Source organism: Echeneis naucrates, chromosome 6 (genome assembly GCF_900963305.1).
Source record: "Echeneis naucrates chromosome 6, fEcheNa1.1, whole genome shotgun sequence".
NCBI classification, from domain to species: Eukaryota; Metazoa; Chordata; class Actinopteri; order Carangiformes; family Echeneidae; genus Echeneis; species Echeneis naucrates.
The window spans coordinates 11,701,432-11,726,324 of record NC_042516.1 but is presented as its reverse complement, the minus strand read 5'-3'; the positions used below and the strand labels follow the sequence as shown (position 1 = coordinate 11,726,324).

Genomic DNA, 24,893 nt, shown 5'->3' with positions numbered 1-24,893 from the left:
GTCTGATGTCATCCAAAAATTGCCATAATTGCCCAGGCCTGGCGTCTCTGGTCTGTAACTGGCAAGGACACATGCGCTGGGCGAGGTGCATGGACAGTGAGGAATACTTGTGGATGTTTCCCTCTGGATCTGTGTTAACTCTTTGGCTGAGGGGAAACATGAGGGATGTCTGGGACACTAAGTAGTGCCGGACCACTTTCCTCCATCTGCTCAGAAAGCTCAACCAGCCCTCTGCTGCACCGACATGCAAAGGCAAGATCTGACTTGATGTGGTCAGACCTGAGAGGCTAGTGATAGACTGCCAAACCCCACGGCACAGGCTCAGGGTACTTCAGTGGAGTGTATGGGAATGTGCAATGATGCTGTTATGAAACCATGTGGAGCCGCCATGAATTTAGAGTGAGGGGAGATTAACCAACTGCACAGTAGCACCGGGAGCTGCTCCCTTTGTGGGAAATCCACACCAAGCCTCGCTGTATGCTCATCTCTTTGCAGTGGAGGAACTATTCAGATGGTTAAAAAAAAAAATGTTGCTGTTCAGCTGGGCATGCTAAATGAAAAAATCAACAGAACTATCATGCCGTCACTCAAATATGAAGCTAAACTCAAGGTATGACAGTGAATGAGTGCATTTCCCCAAATGAACACTACTGGTGTTTCAAAGTAGATAAGAAAATCTAAAATAATCTATCAAAAGTAAAAGGAATTTCACATTTATAGTTAAGTTTGTTGAGGTGGCCATAAACAACAGGACCACACTACAGTTTGTGATAGTTTAAAGGGCCTACTTGCTATTTATACGTACTCGATGCTCGTAATAACTGCTGTTTGCTGCGTCCTCTGATCGCCACACGTTACCCACACTGTCTGTGAATGTAAATGAGTTAGCTGCCTAGTGCTCATTATCTTCATTTCTATTTCCATGAGGGGAAGAGAGCAGGGTAGATGAGGTGGAGAGGGGCAGATACTGGGATATCCATTAGGCCTCACGCCTGAGAGATGTGTTTACAAGCTACTCTTTTACTTTTACTTGAGTGAGTTTCTCAAATTGGAGCTTTGACGTTTATGGCAATAAATGTGCCTTTACTTTGGCAATAGATTTTCAATAGTTGCTAACCACAACTGCCTAGCACGCTCATTTCCTTGGAGAGAAGGAATAGAAGCAAAGCAAGAGCGTTTTTTTTCCACGCTGATCTTATAATGTTTCCTCCACGCTTTTAAATAATATTACAAATGCAGGTTACGTAACAAACGTTAAGACAACTTAACCTATAACAAATATAATTTAAGGAGAATTGTAGCTTGGTTTGCTTACCTTTTACAACATCCTGCAATTGTTTTACTTTTACTTGAATTTTTCTCGAAAACCTTTCCACAAATGGATTGATTTAGTTTTATTGTCATTGCAGTGTGTGCAATGTGATTCTGATGAGCTGTGTTGCAATGAATAAATATGTACTTAGTTTCAGGTTGAGGGGGAAGTCACTAACTCTCAATATTTAGTGCATTAACCTAATTTAAGGTTTGAGCACAAAGCTGGTGCTACGAAATGTGCACAGAGCACCGCTCTTAAGAATGAAGAGATCAGACAGTTTATTTAGTCTGGGCGTCTGGGAAAGGGGTCAGAGGTTACTGGAGGGCAGTGTCTCTTTTCCTGTGCTTTCCTTTTCACAGGCTCAAGCCAAAGGGTTTAGCACACAGAAATAAAGGATGTTGCAGGTTGATCGCTGGTTCTTCCTCCTGGCCTGCTTCCTTTTTCACCCCACGCCAAACTGCCCCACTTGTGGAGCTGCTCAGTATTATCTCTACCTGCCAGACACAGTGCTGTCTTCAGGCGGAGGTTGTGGTGGGTTAAACACTCAGCCTGTTGTGTAAGAGCAGGGTAAAGCGATAATACTCTTTGCTCAAGACAAGCTCTTAGCATGTACTTTCACCTGCCATCATTAACACAGTTATCTCAAAATCCCTGCACCATAAACATGATAGTCACAGTTTACTCTGAGATTAATAGGTCATGTTTTATTTGTTAGTGTTATGGATTTGAAAAGAGTGTGTTAAAAAAATCCAAAACACTTAGACTTTACCTTTGAGGCAGATGTTTAACTTCTCCAGCCAATACTGTTCTGTAATAATATACAATTATGTTTGAGAGCATTCTTTGTACATAAACTGTGTCCATATAAAATGTTGGGTATGAGTACATTTCTAGACAGCGAAATTCAAACCAATTAAAGTCTTTACCCCACTGACATTTGATCTAACTTCAAAACCAAACTGTTGCAACTTGCATCTCACATGTCTCTGCTTCCACAGCTATTAAGACATCCAACAGCAGGGATGCCTCTAAGATCTGTACCGTAGTAGGGCTCGGTTCCTGGTGCACTGTGGGAGTAAACATGCCTTTAACTTCTGGGAGCCTGTTCTCCCAGGAATAGCTATGAAAACAGTCTGCAAGTGATTGCTTCCAAGAAGTTGTCAGAGTTGAGATATAAACACATTTTTTACAAGGACACAAAAGCCCTTGTAGAAAACACTTGCTTGTGGAGTCTGAAGTAATTTAATTTTCTGAGTGTTTGTCTAGCTGACCTCAGTGAACTCACTGTACACCACAGGACTCAAAGAAAGACTGTGGATGGCACCGACTCCTGCAAGTTACAGGCTTAGCTCGTTTCAAAAGTAATATTAGGATAATTAGATTTCAGCTAACGGGTCTTTCTGCATTTCTTGTTCAAGAGTCCTACCATTCACACTTTAACTCTGAATTCCTCCTCAGGCAGATATCCAGAAAAAGAAAATGGATAAAAGAGTTCTCACTTTTGCAGGGCACATGGGGGACAGTAGCTGTGTGGAGTTTTAGTGGACCTTTCGACTTAAACTGCTGCTCCCTCTGGTGGCACTGCTGTGCCAATAAATCCTCCAGAAGAGATTTTTTTCTTTAACCACAAAACAACAACAACAGTACAAAAAGTGTTTTTTCGCAAACTAAAGTGAAAATCTGGTCTGCAAACACCCATTCACTGAGTGGTGATAAATATTTTTTTGTAAGGGGCAGTGTGCTGAAATTGTGTGTGAGTGGCTTCCCATGTGGAACAACAGGCAGCTGGTCCTGCTGTGCAGCCGGACAACTGGAGTACACTGTCCTCCCCAGGGACAGATTAATCATTGTACAGTGACCTCGATTCAGCTCTCTCTCTCTCTCTCTCTCTCACACACACAGATAGACAAGAAAAAAAATACGGGGGCGAGAGATTTTAAAGACAGGCTGGAAATAAAACTGAAAGTGCAGATTTCCTTGAATGGAGGAAATAGAGTTTACATTGAAGTTGAATTTGATTTCCGTCCTGATCCCCCCTTAGTGTTGTCCCCTGAGCCTACTACAGGGTTTATATTTAGTTGTGTGTGTGTGGTCAGCTGGCTGCAGCAGCAGGACACGCCTCTGGGCTGAATGGAGTCCGCCGTGCGCACCGTCCGGACCGCCGCGGAACCAAAGCAAACCAAACTTTAGTCTAAACCTCACTTTTTCTGCTTCCCCCGCCAAAAGTGTCACACCGGCTGTACCGATTCGATCCAAAGTCGATTAAATGCAGCGATGACGCGGGAAGAAGATCTCATCCGGATTGCAAAGAAACTGGACAAGATGGTGTCTAGAAATAACACGGTGAGGCGATATTTTGACACCCACAGGTGGCGCGTTGTCCGACACCGCGTGCTGCCCAGGAGGCCCGTGAACGCACCTTTTGGTAGACGAAATAGTTAGATCGGTTCATTGGGGAAGCTCAATTCGGGTTTATTTAGCGGATCGGTGAAGTTTGCACAGTTGTAACATGAGCCTGGCTGCACTTTTAACGATCAACAGGTGTTTGCACACAGATCGCCTGCAGGACGTTTCGCTCTTCGACTGCACGACGCTCCATATTTGTCCAAATATGTCGGCTTTTTGCAGATCTTTTGCTGGGTGACACATGAAACTGTTACAAATGTATGACACAGAAAGTAAACAACACGGCCTGTGCTCAAGGTCGTCTCTTTCACCGTGTGTGTGTGTGTGTGTGTGTGTGTGTGTGTGTGTGTGTGTGTGTGTAAACCTCCAAACAGGACATTGGCTTCGTGGCGCTCCTGCACAGTTACTGGAAAGCAGCTGCGTGTACTGTAATCACCAAAAACTGATTTCTGTTTTGTAATCACTGAAACATAATGTCTGCTTATTTAATGCGTCTGCTTATAAACCGCTTGAATTCACGCCCTCAATATTTGTTTGAGCCAAAGTTTGACGAAAAATCAAAAATACAGAAGTGAAACTTTCACTCTTTGCCAATTTTTGTGCTCTGCTTTTCAAAAGATGCATGCAGTTATTTGTCATTGATATCACACGGCCTCCAAATGAACACATTTCAGGTTTAAAGGTGAAACGTCTAAATGTTACCTGTGATTATTGTGTGTGTGCAGGAGGGCGCCATGGACCTGCTGAAAGAGCTGAAAGGGATGCACATGACACTAAAACTTCTCCAGGTAGGGTGCAGCTCATCATTTAGACTTTTTTCTGGATATCAGAGCTATGAATTACTGTTCACATGGTTATTTATTAGCAATGACTGACAAAACCGTTAAAAAGGCTGCAGGATTATTAAAGCTGTACATTTATGTGTTTTGTTTAAGGAGACGAGGATTGGCATGTCTGTGAATGGAATCAGGAAACACTGCACAGATGAGGAAGTCATTGCCTTAGCAAAGGCTCTCATTAAAGACTGGAAAAGACTTCTTGGTACTTTGTGACATGATGCATGAGTTATATATTGAACATACTTGATTTATTGAAAAGGAAAAGTAGTTTCTGATGTAATTTCTTTCCCATACACAGACTCGGGCCGTTCTCACTCTGAGAAACCAGCTGAATTGAAGAACGGATTGGACTCGAGCAAAACAGCAGCCTCCCCAAGCAGCTCACCCTCTGAGACAGAGAGTAGGTCAGTACTGAAATGGATGCTGCACAAAAACTTCACAGGTGACATTGCACTTATGTGCCAAGAACTGAACTTATTGATTTAAAGAAAGCAAACGTTATAAAAAAAAAAAAAAATACCCCAAGTCATTTAGCACAATGAGCAACAGCCTGTTAGATGTATGAATGAAAGTTAAGTGAATGGTTTTGCATTGTGTATGTAGTTAATAATTGATATGTGTCTGCAATTGCCATTATTTCTGCATATGATTTTGAAGGTGACAGATGAGATCTGTGGTCACTTTTTCCACTGAAATTTGGATTATGCGTTTGGGCATACTGGGATTTGTATTATATTTGAAGTTGTTGCGGTGATAAAGTTTTAGTTTTCAACCAAACCATCAAAATCCTAAATAGGATATGGGGCTTATTTCTGCCTCTGTAATTGTTCACTCGTGTTCTAAAGTTGCTGTAATTTAACTCACACTTTGTTTTGCAAAATAATTTTGTGCTTTGTTAAGCATAGATTTATATCCACAGTTTCATCATCTTTGTTCAGATAGAAAAGGATTCATATCTTGCAAATTACTCATAAATGTCTCACAGAATGGAGGAAAATTTCAAGGTGGACTTCATGCGACCTGCACTAAGACCTGAACTTGTCATATTCCAGGAACCTGTGGTTACCTTCCTGGCTTATCTTTACATAGCTGAAGTTGTGGCATTAGCTAGTGAGTAAAATTAGTTTTGCTGGAATGGATAAAGGAAAATGGTTTATAACCGACCACCCACTTAAGTATTTAATCCAGTCTGGATGTATTTTTGCACTGTGATGATAAATCTGATGCCAGTCAAGATAGTAAAAATTTTCTGGCCGGTAAAAGAAAACTTCCTTTGTTTCTGTTAGTCACAGGAGACTGGAGCTGAAACATGATTCAGATTCTGACAAAAAACACTCTGATAAAAACAGGAAAGAGAAACATAATGATGAGCACAAAAGCAAAAAGAGGCATGCTGATGATGTCAAGAATGAAAAGTACCCAGATGAGGCCCAAAATGAGAAGCATCTACAAGAAATTGGAAAAGAAAAGCAGTTGGAGGAATCCAAAAAACAACAAGCTGTGGATGATCCCCATCCTGATATAGATCACAAGACACAGATAGATGTGCAGAGTGAAAGACACAAGCTGGAACCGAGGAAGGAAAGATTGTTAGAGGAACAAAAAAAGATGAGACACACAGAAGAACTCAAAAAGGAAAAGGAAAAAAATGAGGAGCCAAAGAAGCAGAACAAAACAGAAGACACAAAGAAGGACAGACACAGAGAGGACGGCCGACATGAGAGGCCAATAAACACGCCTCAACGAGAGAGACTGCAGAGTGAATCCCAGAGAGGGAAACCTGCTGAGGTTCACAAGCCCATATTTGAAAGGTGAGAAGAAGTTGGCTAAGATATTGATTATCAGTCATCAAAAAGACCCAGCAGAGCTTCAGACTGAATTATTTATTTCAGGAGAGGAGTCTTGGACAGCAGTGTTCTGTATCCCACCCGTTTCCCCTCGCCTCCCCGACCCGCTCGGCCTCCTCTCCCCATCAAACGCCCTTCGTTGGACGTGAAAAAAGACAGGTCAAGACTGCTATCGCCTGAGCTGAAGAGCATGAAAGACTAATCCTCCTGCTGGTGCTGCATGGCTCAGTGGTTCATGAGCTGCGGTTTTATAACCAGACTCATGGGCAAACTGGACACACTCTGCATGCTGCCTGGTGTGATGATGCTCTTAGGTGTGTTGTTGCAGAGGGGATTTTACTTTCAGCTTGAACAGCATGCTTCATATTTTGGAGCGTTGTGGTGCAGCCTCTGATCTGTGCTGTACTGACATTTATTCAGGAAGGAAGGTAAAGATGCCGCCTCTCGACAGCCTCGCCCTCCCGCTCCTCAACCCACTTCTCCTCCGTCTAGGCGGCCTTCACTGGAAGTAAAGAAAGAGAGGTCAGGCACGCTGTGGTGCATGTTTGATTTGATTTTTGACTGCAGACACGTGTGAGCGTTTCGGTAGGAGTCTCAAATCAATGTTGATTGTCACATTAGGAAAGTCCCACTGGACCCAAACGCTCCAATACCTCCTCTTCCTCTTCACCTTCATCCTCCTCCTCCAAGGTCAGGGTCTGCATGCCCCCTTACATCGACATGCTCTGCTGTTCTGCTCACTTCAGCTCAAAGATGTCTCTTTAATTAGAAAAGAGGCTGCTGACCCCAACGCTCCTCTTCCTCCACTCCCTCTTCACCTCCACCCTCCACCTCCTCCTCCGAAGCACCCCTCACTTGACGGGAAAAAAGACAGAGAGAGGTCTGTCTGCATGTTGGCACCCGCTGCCTTGAAGTGTCTGGGCAGATTATTTTGGAAAAAATAACCAGTAATTTCATTTGGAAAATTCTTCTCTGCATTGAATCGTGTTATTTGCCACAGCAGGAAGGAGTCATTGGACTCGAAACCGCCTTCGCAGAAGACGACTTCAGATCATGTGAAGAAAGACAGGTCCGGGATCTGGAAATTATTCTCTGACTCAATTATCCTTTGGAAAATGCGTTTTCTGTTTTTCGCTGGACAATCGCAGACTGTCTTCTCTGTTTACTGACACAATATTGTGACAGACATTGACAGTAATGTGTGTGATGTGCTGGTAGAGTTGATGGCAGGGATAGCTGGAGGATTAACAGGATTTAAAGCCTTTACAGATTTCTAATACAGTCTGCAAGTTTGCAATGCTTCATCAGCTCACACTTATTCATATTGTAACATTTGGGAGCCACCTCAAGCTGGTGTAGAACAACGGACTATCAAAAGAACAAAGCTTGTGTTTGCTTTTCTGCTGCTCCAAAGACTGTTTTCTTTTTGCAGGAAAGACTCGTTGGATAGCAAAGTGACTAACAAACACTCAGATGACGCAAAGAGAGAAAGGTTGGCATGAAACAAAAGTTTGTTAAGCTGCGGTCAGTTGTCAGTGCCTTCTTTATTACACTTCTGCTGTCCTTTCCTTTTTGACAGGAAAGATTCCTCTGACTCGAAACCACCCCCTCCCAAAAAGCCCAGTTTGGATATCAAGAAAGAGAAACAAAGGTTGGCAGGAGCGGGAACACAATTTCTTGTCACACATAATATCCAAGTGTGTATTTGATGTTGTTATCCTGAGAACAAAAATTGTTTCAGAATCACATCTCTGGGTCTCTTTTGTTGCAGGAAAGACTCCGGCGACTCGAAGCCTGCCCAACCTGTGAAACGTCAATCAACTGACTCTAAACCTGACAGGTAGGGCTCACATGCTTTGATTCAAATTTAACCATATGAGCGATGCTGTCAGTGGAGCTGGGTGTACTCAACGAGTCTTAATATATAGGCGGGAATCCACTGAGTCAAAGAAAAGCGGCTTACTACCAGCAAAGAAGCTCACGGGTGAAAGGTGAGTTTAAATTTCAGCAAAATACTGTCTCAGAGGTTTCTCCAAGATTGAAAAAAGTAGATTACTGACATTGACTTTGTGTTACAGGAGAGAGTCTCAGAGCTCCAGAACCTCCCAGTCTGGACCTCTGCAGAGGAAACCCTCAACTGACAGCATTGAAAGGTATTTCAATATGACTTATCTTTATTATACAACCGCTGGTCTGTATTCATGATCCTAATGCCTACTTTATGTCCGATTTAGCTGAAGAACTTTATGACTGCAGTTCTTCATCTGCTCAGCAAATATATTTTTGCATCTTTTAGTTGCTTTTATTTATTTATTTATTTTTTGGGAGGGGGTTAAAATGTAACTTGACTGTTTGGTTTGGTGTCATGTCTTTCATCAGCCTTGCTTCCAGCTTAGCATACTGAACTTTGTCGGAGCAACTGTTGGACATATTGGAATAATTTGTGGCAAATGTGCCAAATATTTTTCTCAGGAGGTGGTACAGACTAAAAACAGAGCTCAATGAGAGCGCACTGAAACAAGCAGTGTAGATTTATTTACAGTGTGTGGCCAAAAATCTAAATCCAAATGAATGCTCCAGTAAATGGCTAATTCTTTCTTACCATAGCAATTTCTAGTTATTATTATTATTATGTGGATTGTGTGGATTGCACCAAATTTGGATTAAGACTCAATTTATATGTCCATTTATAATAATTCACTGAAGACATGTTCTTGATAAGGTCTGAAAAATGACCTCTGCTCCTGGAAGTATAAGATCAAGGGTTTTGAAAACATTCCTGTGGTGCAGATCAGGCTCCAGACCCCAGCTGTGAGTTTTAACTTTCTGCTTTGTGAAATGCCTCCTTTTTTACAGAAAGGGAAAGACTGATGCCCCTAAAACCCCGACAACCCCAACCAGCCCGATGTCACCCAGTTTCAGCTCTGCCGGGGGTCCCCTGTCCCCCCACCTGACCACCGGAGACTCCATCAGGGACAAGTGCATTGAGATGCTGGCAGCTGCCCTGCGCACAGACAGTGAGGCTAACATTACTTGATACAACAGCAATACACAACAGCAGCAGAGGGGTTGATATGTTGGAAAAGTAACTCGGACAAACAGAGAACACAAACAGGAAGCAGCGCAGTAAAATACATGCGCGTGCAGTTTATCGTGAATGGCTTTTTTCTGGTCTTCACAGATGACTACAAAGATTTTGGAGCGAACTGTGACAGCATGGCAGCAGAGATTGAAGATCATATCCTTTAATTTAGTTAGTATCCTGTTACGGTTGATTTGACAGTCAGTGACAGTCCAAATGGAAAAGACCCAGTTAGATATGACTGGGAACAGATACATGACAGATGTAATTGTCCCTTGACTCCAAGGCTGCACATATCTACCAGGAGATAAAGGCCACTGACATGAAGTATAAGAACAGAGTCCGCAGCCGCATTAGCAACCTGAAGGACCCCAAGAACCCTGGCCTTCGCAAGAATGTACTGGCAGGGAGCATTGAGTTGAGTCGCATTGCCACCATGTCTGCTGAGGTACTCCTCCCATGATGCTCAGTTTTGTTTCTCTGACGGGAAAAAAATTGAGTTAAAAAAAAAAAAGCGTATATCCAATTTTCTCCACATAGTCCCCTCTGCATCCTTTACATGTTGTCTTGCATGCAGGAAATGGCCAGCGATGAGCTGAAGCAGCTGAGGAACGTTCTCACCCAGGAGGCCATCAGGGAGCACCAGATGGCCAAAACTGGTGGCACCACCACCGACCTGCTGCAGTGCGGCAAGTGCAAGAAGAAGAACTGCACTTATAACCAGGTAAACAGACGGGCACGTATGCACCAACGCACCGTCCAGCCAAACAAACCGCAACATGAAAAGACAACAGACTTGTTTAAATTTTGCATTTTTAAGGTCAATATGGGGTTTAAAAAAGTTATACTGGTAAAAGTATATAAGTATTAATGTTAAGCAGTAATAAGGAATAGTGCCAGTGGAGGAAGGTTGGCGAAAACCAGCAATGAAGGTGGATAGTTTTTAAACTTGCAGTCCAGTAAAAAAGCCAGTAGTGTCAATAGTGAGGAGTGTGTTACTCTCACACACGTTACAGACCTGCATTCACTGAAAAGTGAATTTTTGTATTTGTGTGCCCTTCTGAGAAGCCAGTGGATAGATTTAATAATTACTACGGGCTGAATTACTGTGGCTGCATTAAAATTCCTTTGGCTATTTTCTGAATCAGTATGTGGGACATGGACGCCTGATAACAGATATTCATTATGAACTCTTGTTCCATTAAGATGTGAAGTCAAACCTCCTTAAATAAGAAATAACAGTGATTGAATAGTTGTGTTTAAGGTTTATTCATGTTTTCTCTAAGTTATTAGGTGCTTCTTGGCCTTGTAATGTGACTTCTGTGTGTGCGTGCGTGTTTGTGTGTCTCAGGTGCAGACACGCAGCGCTGATGAGCCGATGACCACATTTGTCCTCTGTAATGAATGTGGCAATCGCTGGAAGGTAAGTCCTCAATAACTCATATTGTTTATACTCCTTTTGGATGATTTCAACAAATCTCCTCATAACGTTTTCTTTCAAATGTTTTATATTTCAGTTCTGCTGATGCCTTGCAGGTGAAACCAAGTTCTTTTTTTTTTTTTTTTTTCCTGAGCATATTGACCTTCATATTTTCTATAATGGGAGGGAAGGGAGTTTATAAATTATTGCAGCTTGTGATTGAAAAACAGTATTCTTACAATTTTTACTTGAAATGTTGTGATTTCTCAGCATGTGCTAATAATAGCTTTGCTTCATATGGATTTGAAGACTGAACCTGAATGTCAGTTTGATGAGTGAGTCTTTGAATACTTTGGAAGACGTTAATAATAATCATGGTGCTATCATGATGGAAACATGATCATAATCTATTTAATATGTTACATCACATTGCAGCTGTTCACCTTGTAAATATCGATTAACGAAGAAACTACATAAATCATCAGTATGATGGCTTTCTAGTGAATAAATTTGACAATCAGTATTCACGCTGTCATTTTTTTACTTTTTTTTTTTTTTTTTTTCAGCAGCCCAATGTGATTTATTTGCTCATGCATATTTTTGCTTGTATGGTTTGTTTGATTTTACTCTGGAACATTTTAGTGATTATGGATCAGGGTTATTAATCAATTGCACAGATTATTATCCAATTTCAAATTCAAAAAGTAATTCTGAAGAGCCTTTCATTGATGGGAGATAATATAAAAGGTGTCTGTTGCACCACCCAACACAAACGGTAGATGGCAACAAGTCATCATACCTTTCAGACAGTGTCTGAATTTGAATTTTCTTGGGCTATAGAGCTCATATTGTACACTTGCTCATTATTGCCAGTTCAACAGGCTTGCAAATCTAGAGGGAAGTGTTACTGAAGTTGTATTAAAGCCTTTTAACAGCATTCGGCTGTGCAAATCTAATTCCTGAACTCAGCTGATTATATTTTTGTGCCTTGAGTAAAGTGCTAATTCAACTCAGCCTATTCAGGGATTCTTAGAAATGTGTCAGTCGATATAAAATTAGCGATATTGTAAGAAACCTTTTCTTCTGAGGCAATAATAGAAAGCAAAAAGCTTTCCTGCAGCCTCCTTGCTGATTATTCACCATCTGGTTTCCTGTGAGTTGAAACCATATTCATTTACTTCTGCATCATTAGCACCATTACAAGTCCACTGTTGGTGTGCAGGCAGAGCTCAGAGAGCCTCAACACTGCCTGTGTTGTTCTATTCTGGTACATACAGTGAAGGTACGCAGGAAAGCTGTGACTTAAAAGGCAACATAAACTCCACCACTTTCTCTTAAATAGAAATACACCAAAAAAATAAAAAGTAAAAAAAAAAATCAAACCCACATAGTTGTTGATGTCCCTCAAATAACTGACTCTTTATCTTGAGAATGCTCACACAAGTGAGTAAAATTAATAGTTTCCTTAAAGACTAAAATGTCTCTCTGGAATAACTTGGATTTAGCAAAATAATTCCCCATATTTCTGCTGAATGGCAGCTGCTCTGCTCTGTGACCTCTGTGCAGCCCCCATTTGGTAAATTATGATGCAGGAAAAACAAAGATGTTATGTCCATAATGCTTTCCAAACCGCATTCCAACTATAACCATTCATATCACTGCAAATGATATTTTCTTTCATAATAATGTCCCTTATCATTTTTTGCATGGTTGTTAGCCTCTCTAGCATTATTATTAGCTTTATCAGCTTTTCTAACTGTGCCAACATCGAGTAAATTCGTCCATTTTATGTTCATTTTGGACTTGGACTGTAGCTTAGGTGCAATTTACCTGATTTATTCACTGACTAAAATGACCATTACCTTTTACAATGAACAAAAAGGCATGGTAAGAAATAGTGAACAGAATAGGTTTGAAAATCCTTGAAACCTGAATTACAACTGACATAGTCTATAAGTTTAGTTTATCTCTCATCGCAAAACGTCGCTATGTCAAGATGAAAAAGTTCATCCTTCTGTACATCAAAAGAAGACTGCTATGGTAATTTATAATGTAAATCCTCATGATACTCTCCAGTGATTTCCAAGTAGACTGATGACATGAATTTCTGCAGAATGGTTAAATTATGTACGCATATGTCCTTTCATGTACAGTAAATCAAAGACATTTAAAATGTAAACTTAGTACACATGTCACACAGTCTCTCTTGAGAGCATTTGTGCCAATCTATTGATGTTATCTATGTGCAGGAATCGGCCAATCACATCTCTATCTGCTTCAAAACGTCCAAATCTGAGTAGAAACTTATCAGAGTGAATTGATTTTACTCCACAGAGGGACATTTAGAAACATTCCATCCCTATCAGAGAGACGCATCGCTTCATTACACAAAGACAAGTTTTCATTAGAGCATTCGTGAGAAACATGCTAAAATACAGTTTAGATGTGATTTGATCTAACACAGCTCTTACTGACTATGTTCCTGAAAGTTTGTTGCTTTTGTCCTCTTCTCAGTTTTTTTCTGCAGTGTTATGATGCCTGTAGCCTGGCAGCCTGCTGTTACTGCTGCATGAGGAGGCCTCTCTATAAAAGGTCATAAATGAGACTTTGTTGACATGCCGGGGAGTATGCATCACATAATCGACATTAAATGTTCCATACGCTTCACCCTACAACTATTAATGTGCTTTGAGCAGCAAAGGTTTTGCTTTACATGTTGTCTTGAATGTATTAAATATTTAAAATAACATCAATCAACCCCATGATCTATAAAGACTAAGAGTCTGTAGCTGTGCTAGTGGCTTTGTAAATGCCCGTAAATGTGAAATACTCCAGCCACAGAGCACTAGAGGCTTCCCCTGTCTCATCCCACAGAGCTGCTCCTCATCAATGGCCCCGCTGAGTGTTATACTATTGATGAATTATTCAACTGAAAACTAATGTATTAATGTAAGCTGAGATGAGATTAAAACCAGTTTTAATCATTTTATATATTGTCAATGGCAGCTCATCAAAATTTATTATATCTCATCCCATGCTTTGTATGAAAATTTGTCTCATTCTGAGGATTAGGGTTATTCTGGCGAGCACAATTTCTCAGGCAAGCCTTGAGGCAATTCCTTGAAATCTGTCACTGGGACACATTTTTGGCCAAAACTTAAGAATTCATACATCAATTTTCCTCAGACCAACCAGAACTCTCAAACAGAAGGAAGGCTCAGTCTAATATAGTAAACACGCCATGGAAAAAAATTAAAAAGTGTATTCCTTATGTTCCAGTTGTTTAAAAAATAATTCATAAACAGGTTTAGAATATACAGCTACAACATTTGGATAGAACACCTTTCACTATTTTAAGTGTTAACTAAATGAATGTGAAGCTTGGCTGGTTGGAAAAACCATTTGGTGGTAATTTTTGTTTTGTGTGCTTGCGTAATGTTGCTTATAAGTGGTGCTGTGATGTGACACTGCTAAGAAGCATTATGAATTTATCCAGTTTACAGGCAGCTTGTAAGTCACTTAAGACCATTTTACCTTTTTGAAAATTTGCCATGCCTGCCAGCATGGCAGCGTAGTGGTTAGCACCACAATAAGAAGGTTGCGGGTTTGGTTCCCGGCTTGGGTCCTTTCTGTGCGGAGAATGCATGTTCTCCCCGTGTCTGTGTGGGTTTCCTCCCACCGTCCACTGACATGCGTGTCTACGTTAACTGCTGATTCTAAATTGACGGTAGGTGTGAATGCGAGTGTGAGTGGTTGTTGGTCTGTCTGTCTCTGTGTGTTGGCCCTGTGATGGACTGGCGACCTGTCCGGGGTGTACCTCGCCCAATGTGAGCTGGGATTGGCTCCAGCAGCCCTGCTACACGGAAACAGATAAAGCGGTTGAAGATGAATGAATGCCATGCCTGCACTCCAGCCACCTGCAGGAGTCTGACAGCTGTCATGGTGTCATCCTCTGACACAGTAAGTCTGCTCGGGGAATTTATTCGATCGGTCTTTCAGTCAATATTTGAATCATTTGGATGTTCAAAGCCTTCTTTAATAATGCTGCATGGGGGGGGGGGTGTAAAATGTTAAATGTTCACTGCTCCTGTGGATGTGGAAAGCATCTGATTCTTAAATTGCAAAGAACATGCAGTGAGGAAGGGAGGAAACGGGCGATTTATCACTCAGGGCTTCTGTGGAGATCAGTGCTTCATTCTCAGCCTCCCGATTTTTACTTTCAAGTAAGTATATGAAGGTGGATGAACTGCATCTGATGCTGATAGCTCTCAGAGGGTAAATATTCCCATGCTGAAAACGCAGATGCCTCTTTACCTGTTTAAGCTATTTAATCAGGGAAAGCAAAGTCCCAAAGATAAACAACCACCACCTGATCTGTTGCCCAAACGGATGAAGAATCTATCAACCTGTAGAGGTCAAACTTTGATAGTATTAAATCTGTTGACAAAGTTGGTGTCGGGGAGATTTTGAACATGATTTGATAGTTGTTTGTTTGGAGTATTTTACCTTTTCTTTTTGCCAGGCTGTCCCGTGTCTGTACTTTTTCAGGGCTACAAAGGGTCAGTCCGTTTACTGAATATATTCGAGCCGTCGGGAATTTCAAAACAAGTATTCAGGACCTGCACCTTGTCAAATGGTTGGAGCAACTTATGTTTGTCAGCACAGGGATCCTGGGGAGTGCATTCTAATTGTACCAGATATGATATGCATGGCTGTGTAAAGCTTGGTGAAATGAACTGGACCAGAACAGGGCATTTGAGGACAAGCTGAGGGGCTCCATTTGCCTGGAACTGGATTTAAGTTGTCTGGGCTGCACTAAGGCTTCAATTCAGACTCACTGCTAAGTGCTTTAAAATATTTTCACCATGGGATGTTTGGTTGTTTTACAGGCTAAAGCTACAAACACTCAATTTAAAATGAGCTTTGTCATCTTTCTTTCAGTTGACCAGTCAAACTTATCTGTTTTCTTTCAATTCAGCTGTGCAGGCAGGCTGAAGGAAAATGAACACAAAGCTGTAGCAAGAGGCAATCCTAGCAATAATGTAGAGAGCCTGGACCAAAACTATCGGCTGATATTCTCATATGAGACATCCATGCATGGCTGAAAAGAAAAATAAATTACGCATAAAACAATACAACTGGAGAGTACATTAAATAAATAAACCCTGGGCAGTATGTCAGCTTGAAACCACCTTTTTCAGGTGTTTGATGCAAAATACAAAAACCTTTCTATGAATTTGCAGTTGTTGCTGCATGATGTTCAAATGTCATGTTCATTTCGGATGGTCCTTATTGACACCATTATCATTTGGAATGAAAATGAAGCCATTCTCATGGAAATTTTACTCCACTCTTCTCCTGAAATTATTCAATGAACTTGTAGAGCCTTGATGGGGTGAAAACCAGCAACAGCGTACAAATTCTGCTTTCTTGTACGAGAGGAAGGGATGCGAAGACGATGTATTTTTGTTTAAAGGTTGTAATAGCACAAAAGTGAGGCTCACAAAAATGTCTGGGGCAACTTGCAAACATTTATACAGCCTGCATTAAGTGGAAATTGTTTACAATGCTTTTATCTTTTTCGAGGGACATCGATTTTTGAATTTCTAATGCTGCCATAATGAAACAGAAGGCCATGGCATACAGTCAGCAGCACAAATAAGATACTGACAATAATATAAATAAAATATGCCTGCAGCTACATGCAGCTGGCATCATTATGATATCGAATTTCCTCCAAAGCCCAGACCATCAACCCCGCAGCTGATGGAGTTTCTAATGATACTTACATTGTTGTCTGTTTCAGGAGAATTCCTCCTGGTGGTGATGTAATCTGGTTTACAGCTCTGTTCCTGCGTTCACATGCTGCACCAACACACCTGTGATCATACTGGAGGTGGAGTAAAGCCTGGCTCACCTGGGAAAACGCTTTTACTTGCTTTCCTGTGTTAACAGAGAGCAGCAGGGGAAGCGGAGCTGTGGTGCGAGGAGCAGGCTCACTTCTGACTGATCTCACTGCAGTGGGATTTCTGGCTAACAACCCTCTGTCTTTCAGCAAGGATCTAATCAGGCCTTTGGTTTGCAGGCAGCCTTCTCTCATTGAACACGTTGCCTGCAACATTAGTGTTTCACGAAAAACAGGAAGGTTAGAGTGCAATTAGTTTCTATCATTATTCTATCACGGCTTTAGCTACAGTACGGTGTGGACATTCCCTACATTTAAAGATGATATAATGCACATTTCTGCACACTGTGTAACATCCCATGTCTTACAAATGCTTACGTATTTATATGCTGTCTATATAGCCACAGGTCTGTCCTTCTTTTCCATCCATCCATCCATCTTCTGCCGCTTTCCCATTTCCGGTTCGTGGGGAGTGCTAGAGCCAATCCCAGCCAGGCGAGGGCGGGTAAACCCTGGACAGGCAGTGTCCTTGTTTTATTTTTCATATTTTGCTGATGGTGTTTCTGAAGTGAAATGTGAATTTCCTGTCCCCTCCGTTCTGTACCATGTCATTGTTTGCTACGACGACCCTGCTGTCATCTCATCATCATGTGTTCAGTGCCCTGGGAGGTTCTGTCGGTCTGATCATATAATCCCTTCTCTTCCCTCCAGTGTGTAGCCCAGCTATATGCCACTGCAGTCCTGGGGTTTTTTTCCTGCAGCTAACATTTATTAAATCTAATTCCCTCTTCTAGCTTTGCAGATCCTCATAGCCCTTCATAATCCAACAGGCTCTCTAATTGAGAGACATATAACTCTTTCATCAAAAAGTCAGGCATTCTTCACAAGTCAAGTGAGTGTTTTTTTTTTTGTTTGTTCGGTTGGTTGTTTTTAAAGGCTGCAATATTGAGGTAACTTCTTTTTTTTCCCCCCCAAATTGTATAATTACAGATAACTTACTAACCCTTAAATCTAACCTTTTACAACACAATGAAAGCAAATGTCTATCTTTTTATTCATTGGAAGATTCAAAACGCAAAATGAAATTTTCATTTGCAGGTGCTAAGAAATCACAAGAAAGTAATGTGCAAAAAATGAAATACCATATTTCCACCAATAGCGGCCAGGAGCATTTATTTGTCAACTGCAGAGGGTACTGGGCCTTTATTAGAAGAAAGGCTTATGTTTGAGACGGGACCTTTATTGTAGTAATTCAAAGCACTGACAAAATGGGCTGTAAATAGAGACCCTGCATTCATCAGAATGGAGCCCACTATTTGAGGAAATAAGATAATATCCTAAAAAGAATAAACAAAACAAACTATTAAAATTTCTTAGGGTGAAGATAATTATGCAAAACTACAGGCTAGTGTTAGCAGATGCTTTTTTCAGATGGGTGCACAGAGCTCTTGTACAAATCAGCAGGTATGCAATTTCCACACCAGTCCCCTCAGGAGTATCTTTACTTCACAGTCTGATATCCATCAAAAAGCTGCCTTTCCTCACTCTTTTCACTGTATTCATCTGTTTTTTAACAGCAAAGTGTCCTTCTGGCTTTTCAATTGATTTTCAATCGATTTTAGAAAGTGGGTTTTCTGTGAAACTGCCATTTCCATCCCTTCATACTCACTGTGCAGTGTCCTCGATGGCCGAATGCTGATGTAAACATGTCAGCCTCTGTCGCTGTCCCCCGGAAGGGACAGTGAGGGCAGCAGATCTATCAAAGGCCGGCAAAAGGCAGAGGCAGAGAAGTGCTCTCCTCTGCTCTTTCAGGGAGAATACATATGGAGATTAGGGCCGCTGTTTCCTTGACAACCACATTTTCCCAACTTTTTTTTTTTTATTTTTTTTTTTATTTGTCACACTAAAAAACACACATTTGTTATTCAGCCACTAGACATGCACTTTTCTTTACTCTTTATGATTTCTTCATCCCTGACCATTACTCTTCCTCTCTCAGCATTTTTGTCACCCGTTCATTTTTCTGGAAGTCAGCTAAAATATGGGGATATTTCACAGTTTTCTTGATTCATCTCCACAAATCACTGGTGCGGGTATTTAGACTTTACCAAATGAACACAAAGAGGCTAAACCTAAATGTGGACAATTTTGTTGTACTGCTATTTCTGGGGCAATGACACTAAATGTAGTCTTTTCTGGGATCAGTGTAAAAAAAAAATAAAAAAAATTAAATAATACAGTATTATTCTATGCATGTTTAAAATTCCCAAAAACAGCCATCAGGTACTGATCACTTTGTGTTGTTGTTGTTGTTGTAGAAGAACCTCAGCTTACTCGATGTATTTCTACGGGATTTAAACCACTGCGCTACACCTTGACTTCAGCCTGTTCAAGTTTCTGGACACTTTAAAGCAAAATGGTTTTAAAAGTTGCTGCTGGCAAAGAGATGAATCCATTTTCAGTCTTTGAGCAGGTTTCTTTTTGAGAGTCACAGGGAGTGCTGACGATCATCTGCCACTTCAACGGTCATGTATATAATTAGATGTGATCTGTGCCTCTTTACTGTGTTGCGTAAGCCCCCATCTATCATATTTTCTCACCCGAGTACCTTTTTTTTTTTTTTTTTAAGTATGTATAGATAACCGTTTGTATATTTTTGTGGGCCTGTTTCTCTATTTGTGCATAAATGCATGTGTGTTTGAGACTCAGTATCTAACAGCTGTTCTCGGGTACGTTGCGCTCTTTCCCATCCCATTTCACACATTTCTGACACCCTACCTTCACTGTGAATTAGTGTAGATGTCCAGTGACCCTGAAAAAGATTGTGCAGTAAGTGCATCAGTGAAATGTAATGTGCGTCTGTGTGTGGAGACACACAGGTCACGTGCTATGACAACCTGTGCTCAGAAATGTTAAAGACAGTCAACCAGGATTTTTGGCTTTACAAACACAGTGTTTGTAAAGCCAAGTTTGTAAAAAGGTGACACTTGCTGATCTCTTACTGTACATTCATTGACGCAATGTCTGATTGAATGATTCATTGATACTATTTTTCTCAGCCAAGCATATGTCAACACATAAGAAGCGGATTGAATATGAATATAGGCTCTGCCCTCTGATCCGCAAATATTTTCACTACATTGTTCAAATATATAACTAGCATCCTTGACGCAAACAGAAAGAATACAGAGTGACAACAGATGAAGTGTGGGCCAGGGTAAGAAGCGCTGTGATTGCATATAACCAGCACTGGAAGACAATAACTAACTCTTGCTCTTTCAAACTAAGTGATGCCTCAGACACTGACGTAAAGAAAAACGTATTTTTTAAGAATAAAAAAAAAAAAAAAAAAAAAAAAAAGGAGCCCTTCAATAGTGACAGCAGCACTTGCAGCATCTTGCCTCTTCCCCTGTGCTGCTTTGTTCTGTCTTCATCTTTCACCCATAATCCTTGAAACATAATTCACTTGCATATGAATAATGAAATAAGTAAAACAAACTCTTTAACCCAATCCTCTGTACCAGAAAATGGGCTACAAAATTCTATGTTTATTTCTTGACCGACACATTTTGTGCTACAGTGAAAAATTTCAATAAGTGAATACTTCCTCTGAATTATATCTAAATTATGCTGACTGCTTCTGCTTGACAGGGATCAGAAAAGTAGTCAAGTCCCAGACAGACAAATCGCTGTTGCATAACTAATTGTCAACTGAAACTGCTGAACCTCTTGCTGTTATTGCAGAACACTGTTGTGAAAGAAAAAAAAAAAAAGGAAAAAAAAAAAACTGAAATGGTGAGATTCTCATTCAGGAGATTCAAATATTGGATGTGTCAATCACTGCACTTTAATCAAAAAGAAGTCTTAACACGCCACATTGGGAGTAATTTATTACCACACAGCTGATAGATTTGGTAAAGCATCAGTAACTTTGCAAACCTAAGGAGAGTGATTTGAGGTGATAAACTAGTAGAGCAATTAATTACTTCCCATAAACCAGCCAACCAACTCTAAATAAATAAATAAATACATTTTTCATTCATAATATATTAATCAGTGTATCCATCTATATATTTTCACATGAGATGTTTACATTTAAATGGAGAAGGTTTTCGTGGAGCTCACGAAACCATCCTTCTGTCTGAGGTAGTGTAATGTAAATGTAAAAAAAATGTAAATGTAAAAAAAGTTACATTTTCTGCTGAAGAGATTCACAGTTGTGTAGTTTCTCTCATAATAGTACGTTTATACTTTTATTCACTTTCATTCCCCTGACCAAACACAATCATTACACATAAAATCGTCAAGAAAGTGCCAGAAGAAGTAAAAAATAAATAAAATTAAATCTGAAAAAATATAAAAAATGTGCATTTCACCTCCTGCTACAACACTCAGATCTTCTGCAGCTGTATTCTCTGCCTCTTGTTTCATTTGTATAAATTCACCCATTATTAATGACAACTATTCTGACGACTTAAGTGGACACATCTATGTCTGCCAATACAGCATTCACCAAGCGACTGAGGTCATTTTTTTTCTAAATCAAATACTTTTGGACACTTTTCACAGCTGAATGACAAAATTATCCCAAAGCTTGATAATGCCACTGTTGGTAAAACCTTGTGATCTGACAAAAAAAACCAAAAAAAAAAAAAACAGTTGATCACAAAAACCTGTGCAAAAAAAAAAAAATAGACCAGACTCAGTGATTAACTCCCTTACAACAAACTTTGCCCTGCCCGCTCCTCACACAAAGACAACTACTCTGACCTCTCACCAACTGCACCAGTGAAAGCGGGGAGGGGGCATGAAGGTGTAGACGGTGCAGGAGGTGGAGGACAAGCTACATTAGCAGATTCAGAAAACAAACTCACCTGAACAGTCCTATAATCAAACCAAATCAAACCAATACAGTCCAACTTACCTGGACTAACCGCCTGGTCTCAAAGAGGCTCAAATAGGCCACACCCTCCACTTAAATACACTTCCTCTTCCTGGATTTCTTCCTCTGCTTCTTCCTCGAGTCTGTCTATCTTAAGAGCTCCCCCTGCTGGCCCCCAGCTACTATCGCTTCTTCTAATCCAAATCCACTGACTGGATCTTGCGGCCTCATCCAACATTTCTTTGACTATTTTCCTCACACTCTGTCCCCTTCCTCCTAACTCCCTCAACAAAGCAACACATATCTACAATAATATCTCAGAGGCTACCACTTATATCTCAGAAATGCATCTAAAGGTAGATGCTGTCCACCTCAGTCAGATTCTGAGATGCTAAGCCATGTGTCTGTTTGTTGTGACCGAGCATGTCTCTCAGCACCGACATTTCAAAACACAATCTTGTTAGCCTGAAGTGGTATTTATTTATAACAAATTGTCATGACAATGAAAAAAATTGTCATGCTGGCTGGCTGATATTTTCTATGAGCATAACAAGGAGTGCAATTCAAAGAAGCAAATTTTCCCACCACAGTAAATGCATCTGCAATAAACACTGTAGTTTGTTCAGCATTATGCCCAAACTTTTTATGACTGAAGTGCTCAGAGATTGTGGTCTGGTTTAAAAGGCTAAAGTGCCACAAAACACTGTTTAACATATGACCTAATCCACCATTTGACCTGTGCTGTGTGTGTAAAACAAGGCCTCTGGTGTCACAATCTGCATAATTTCCAGGTGATTGAACACAAGAAAATAGTAAAAAAAAAAAAAAAAAAAAAAAAAAGTTTCAACAAGTAAAATGGCCCAGTTGGATTGTAGAAAAAGAAATATTTAAAACCTATCCTTTAGGAGATGTTTATCAAACTGCATAATTCCCTACCCATCGACCTTTTTCCTGACCCTCCTCCCACATGAAGAATTTTACAGTGTCTATGTGCAGACATAACCTTCATTACCAGCATTATTCCACCAACAGTGCATTTATTATTAATAGCCATTATTTAAGAACTTGAAAATATTCTGGTTAGACGTGTACATATTTGGTGACGCAAATTTGTAGGTCACAACTGTGACTTCTCTACACACATTGCACCCTCAGATTTTATACAAGCTGACAGATGCTGAAAAAAAAAAAAATAAAACAGAAAACCTGAAACGAGCTGTTTCCGAGCCTCTGTTGTTGTTGGTTTTGTTGTTGTTTATCTCTGCGGGTCCCTGCCACTACAGTCCAGTTAATGGCTGTCCTCTATGATACCGCCCACACAGACACACACACACAATTTCATTTGCCACTAAAAGTCAGCCTATTGGGATAAAACATGGAAACTATATGACACAGTCCCTCATTGCTGTTAAAGTATGGCGGCCTGTTTCCTTCTGCTCTGTAATCGCTGTTTGATTTCTACTTTAGGTCAAAAAGATATTCACAGGAAATATTTATCATACAAAGATGGAACTTCGCCCATCGTGTAGAGTGAGACTACTCAACCACATCACATAGATTTGTTTTATGCATTTATAGAGCCTGCAGGTACCTCACGCCACCCACGAGTCAGAATATAACATGAGTTCATGTTTGAAGGATGAAAAGGTGATTGGGGTGGTGACAGAACAATGCGACAACAAGCAGAAGTTCACCTCTCCTCTGAGAGCTGCTGATCAAAACAGAACAATGCATCAGCAAATGCTCATGTAGCTTCTCTCTCATCTGATACTGCCTGTGCAGCAATGCATGAGATATTGCAACATGATAAATTGCTGTGAAACATCCAGGGCTGCGCGTATAATTCAATATGCCGGTGTATCGAGATGATTCATTAAGATTGAAATTAATCTCAGTTAAGGTTCGATGCTTTATGTGATCATTAGAACCTCAAACATGGATCATCATCATTATCATTAATCCGTTCTTTAGCAAAAACCAAGTGGGTGCAGTCTGTATCCCCTGCCTGGAATGTGATGGCTTCGCAGAGGCAGTGTAATGCTTCCCAAGGTTTCCATTGGGCTGCAGAGTGATATGAGTAATCATGCTGCCTCTGCAGACTAATCATGAGTGATTGTCCCCAAGGGGAGAAGAGAAAACATAAACACAACAACAGCATTTTGTTTGCGTCAGCTACTGTATGTCCAGACCCGTTTCACTGTCTTTCATAACAACAGAGCTCAGAACTGTCGGCAGCTTATACAGTCGTATGTTATAGTGGAAGGGGAAGCAGGTGGCAGAGACAGCTGCAACACATATTAAATTTAGTGACTGTGTTTTCTAAACTGCTGTGCAAATTATTTCAAGCTGCTGTAATGAGCTGTCCCACTTGTGTTATTCTTTTTGGGATCGAGTGCTGCGATCAGAGTTGTGTAGTTACACAGGATAGAATTTACTGCCGCCTCTGGAGGTGTCGCCTGTCCAACATCTAATGTACGAGCTCACTGAAAACTGACTCATACATTTCAAAACTAATACATAATCACTGTGAACGTTTTAGGATGTTCATCCCAGCTCTGTTTCTCTTTCTCTGTCACTCTGTGAAGAGACAAATTTCATGTCAATACATGTTGCATGGATATATAGTACAACAAACATTAATGAAGCTTGTTCTGATGGCTCCCAAGAAATTTCACACAAAATGTATTTTTAGACATTTTTTAGTTATTCAGATCACCTGGAGACCAGGAATATTGACGAAGAACATTGTTATCAAAAACCATCTCAGGAACCAACAGACTCATTGCTGTTTACAGAGTCACAGTTGGCTTGTCTAGTTGCAAACTTAGTATGATTTTGAGAATCACACTCGCCTGTGGATGGCCAGAAATCTAAAATGAAGCATATAAAAAGAAATTAGCTCATTCAATTCCCGCAATATAAGCTCGATCATTTTAATAAATTCTCCTCATGTTAGGAAGATGCTCAGGGTACAGTAAAGATGGAGGCTTATAAATTTTTGTTCAGCCAGCTGGCCCTGTTCCTTCCGCTGCCTCCTACTTTGACTGTTACTGATGGCTGCTTAAAAGAGGATTTTGTAAAGGTCACTTCACAGAGTGCTGCACTCATGAACCCTGCAAATATATCCACAAGAGACACGAATCTGTTCTCAAATAATCAATTGCTCCTGACCAGGGCAAGAAAACTAAGGTTGTGAT

General features: G+C 40.6%; 1 protein-coding gene across 2 annotated transcripts; it reads left to right on the top strand.

Annotated features, from left to right (window-relative positions):
* The first annotated feature begins 3,428 nt into the window (after nucleotides 1-3,428).
* On the top strand, nucleotides 3,429-11,432 carry tcea3 (transcription elongation factor A (SII), 3). Of its 2 annotated transcripts, XM_029504393.1 has the most exons (21): nucleotides 3,429-3,658; nucleotides 4,447-4,509; nucleotides 4,657-4,762; nucleotides 4,859-4,964; nucleotides 5,847-6,371; nucleotides 6,453-6,566; nucleotides 6,828-6,929; nucleotides 7,029-7,097; nucleotides 7,177-7,287; nucleotides 7,408-7,476; nucleotides 7,840-7,899; nucleotides 7,987-8,058; nucleotides 8,179-8,247; nucleotides 8,336-8,398; nucleotides 8,486-8,560; nucleotides 9,264-9,424; nucleotides 9,589-9,645; nucleotides 9,783-9,937; nucleotides 10,067-10,213; nucleotides 10,841-10,912; nucleotides 11,007-11,432. In XM_029504393.1, exons 1-21 carry the CDS (start codon nucleotides 3,590-3,592, stop codon nucleotides 11,013-11,015), a joined length of 2,274 nt encoding a protein of 757 aa, XP_029360253.1. In that variant the 5' UTR covers nucleotides 3,429-3,589; the 3' UTR covers nucleotides 11,016-11,432. The 2 variants fall into 2 exon arrangements, with proteins under 2 accessions (XP_029360253.1, XP_029360254.1); XM_029504394.1 differs by lacking the exons at nucleotides 5,847-6,371; nucleotides 6,453-6,566; nucleotides 6,828-6,929; ... (1 more) ...; nucleotides 7,177-7,287; nucleotides 7,408-7,476.
* The last annotated feature ends 13,461 nt before the right edge of the window (nucleotides 11,433-24,893 follow it).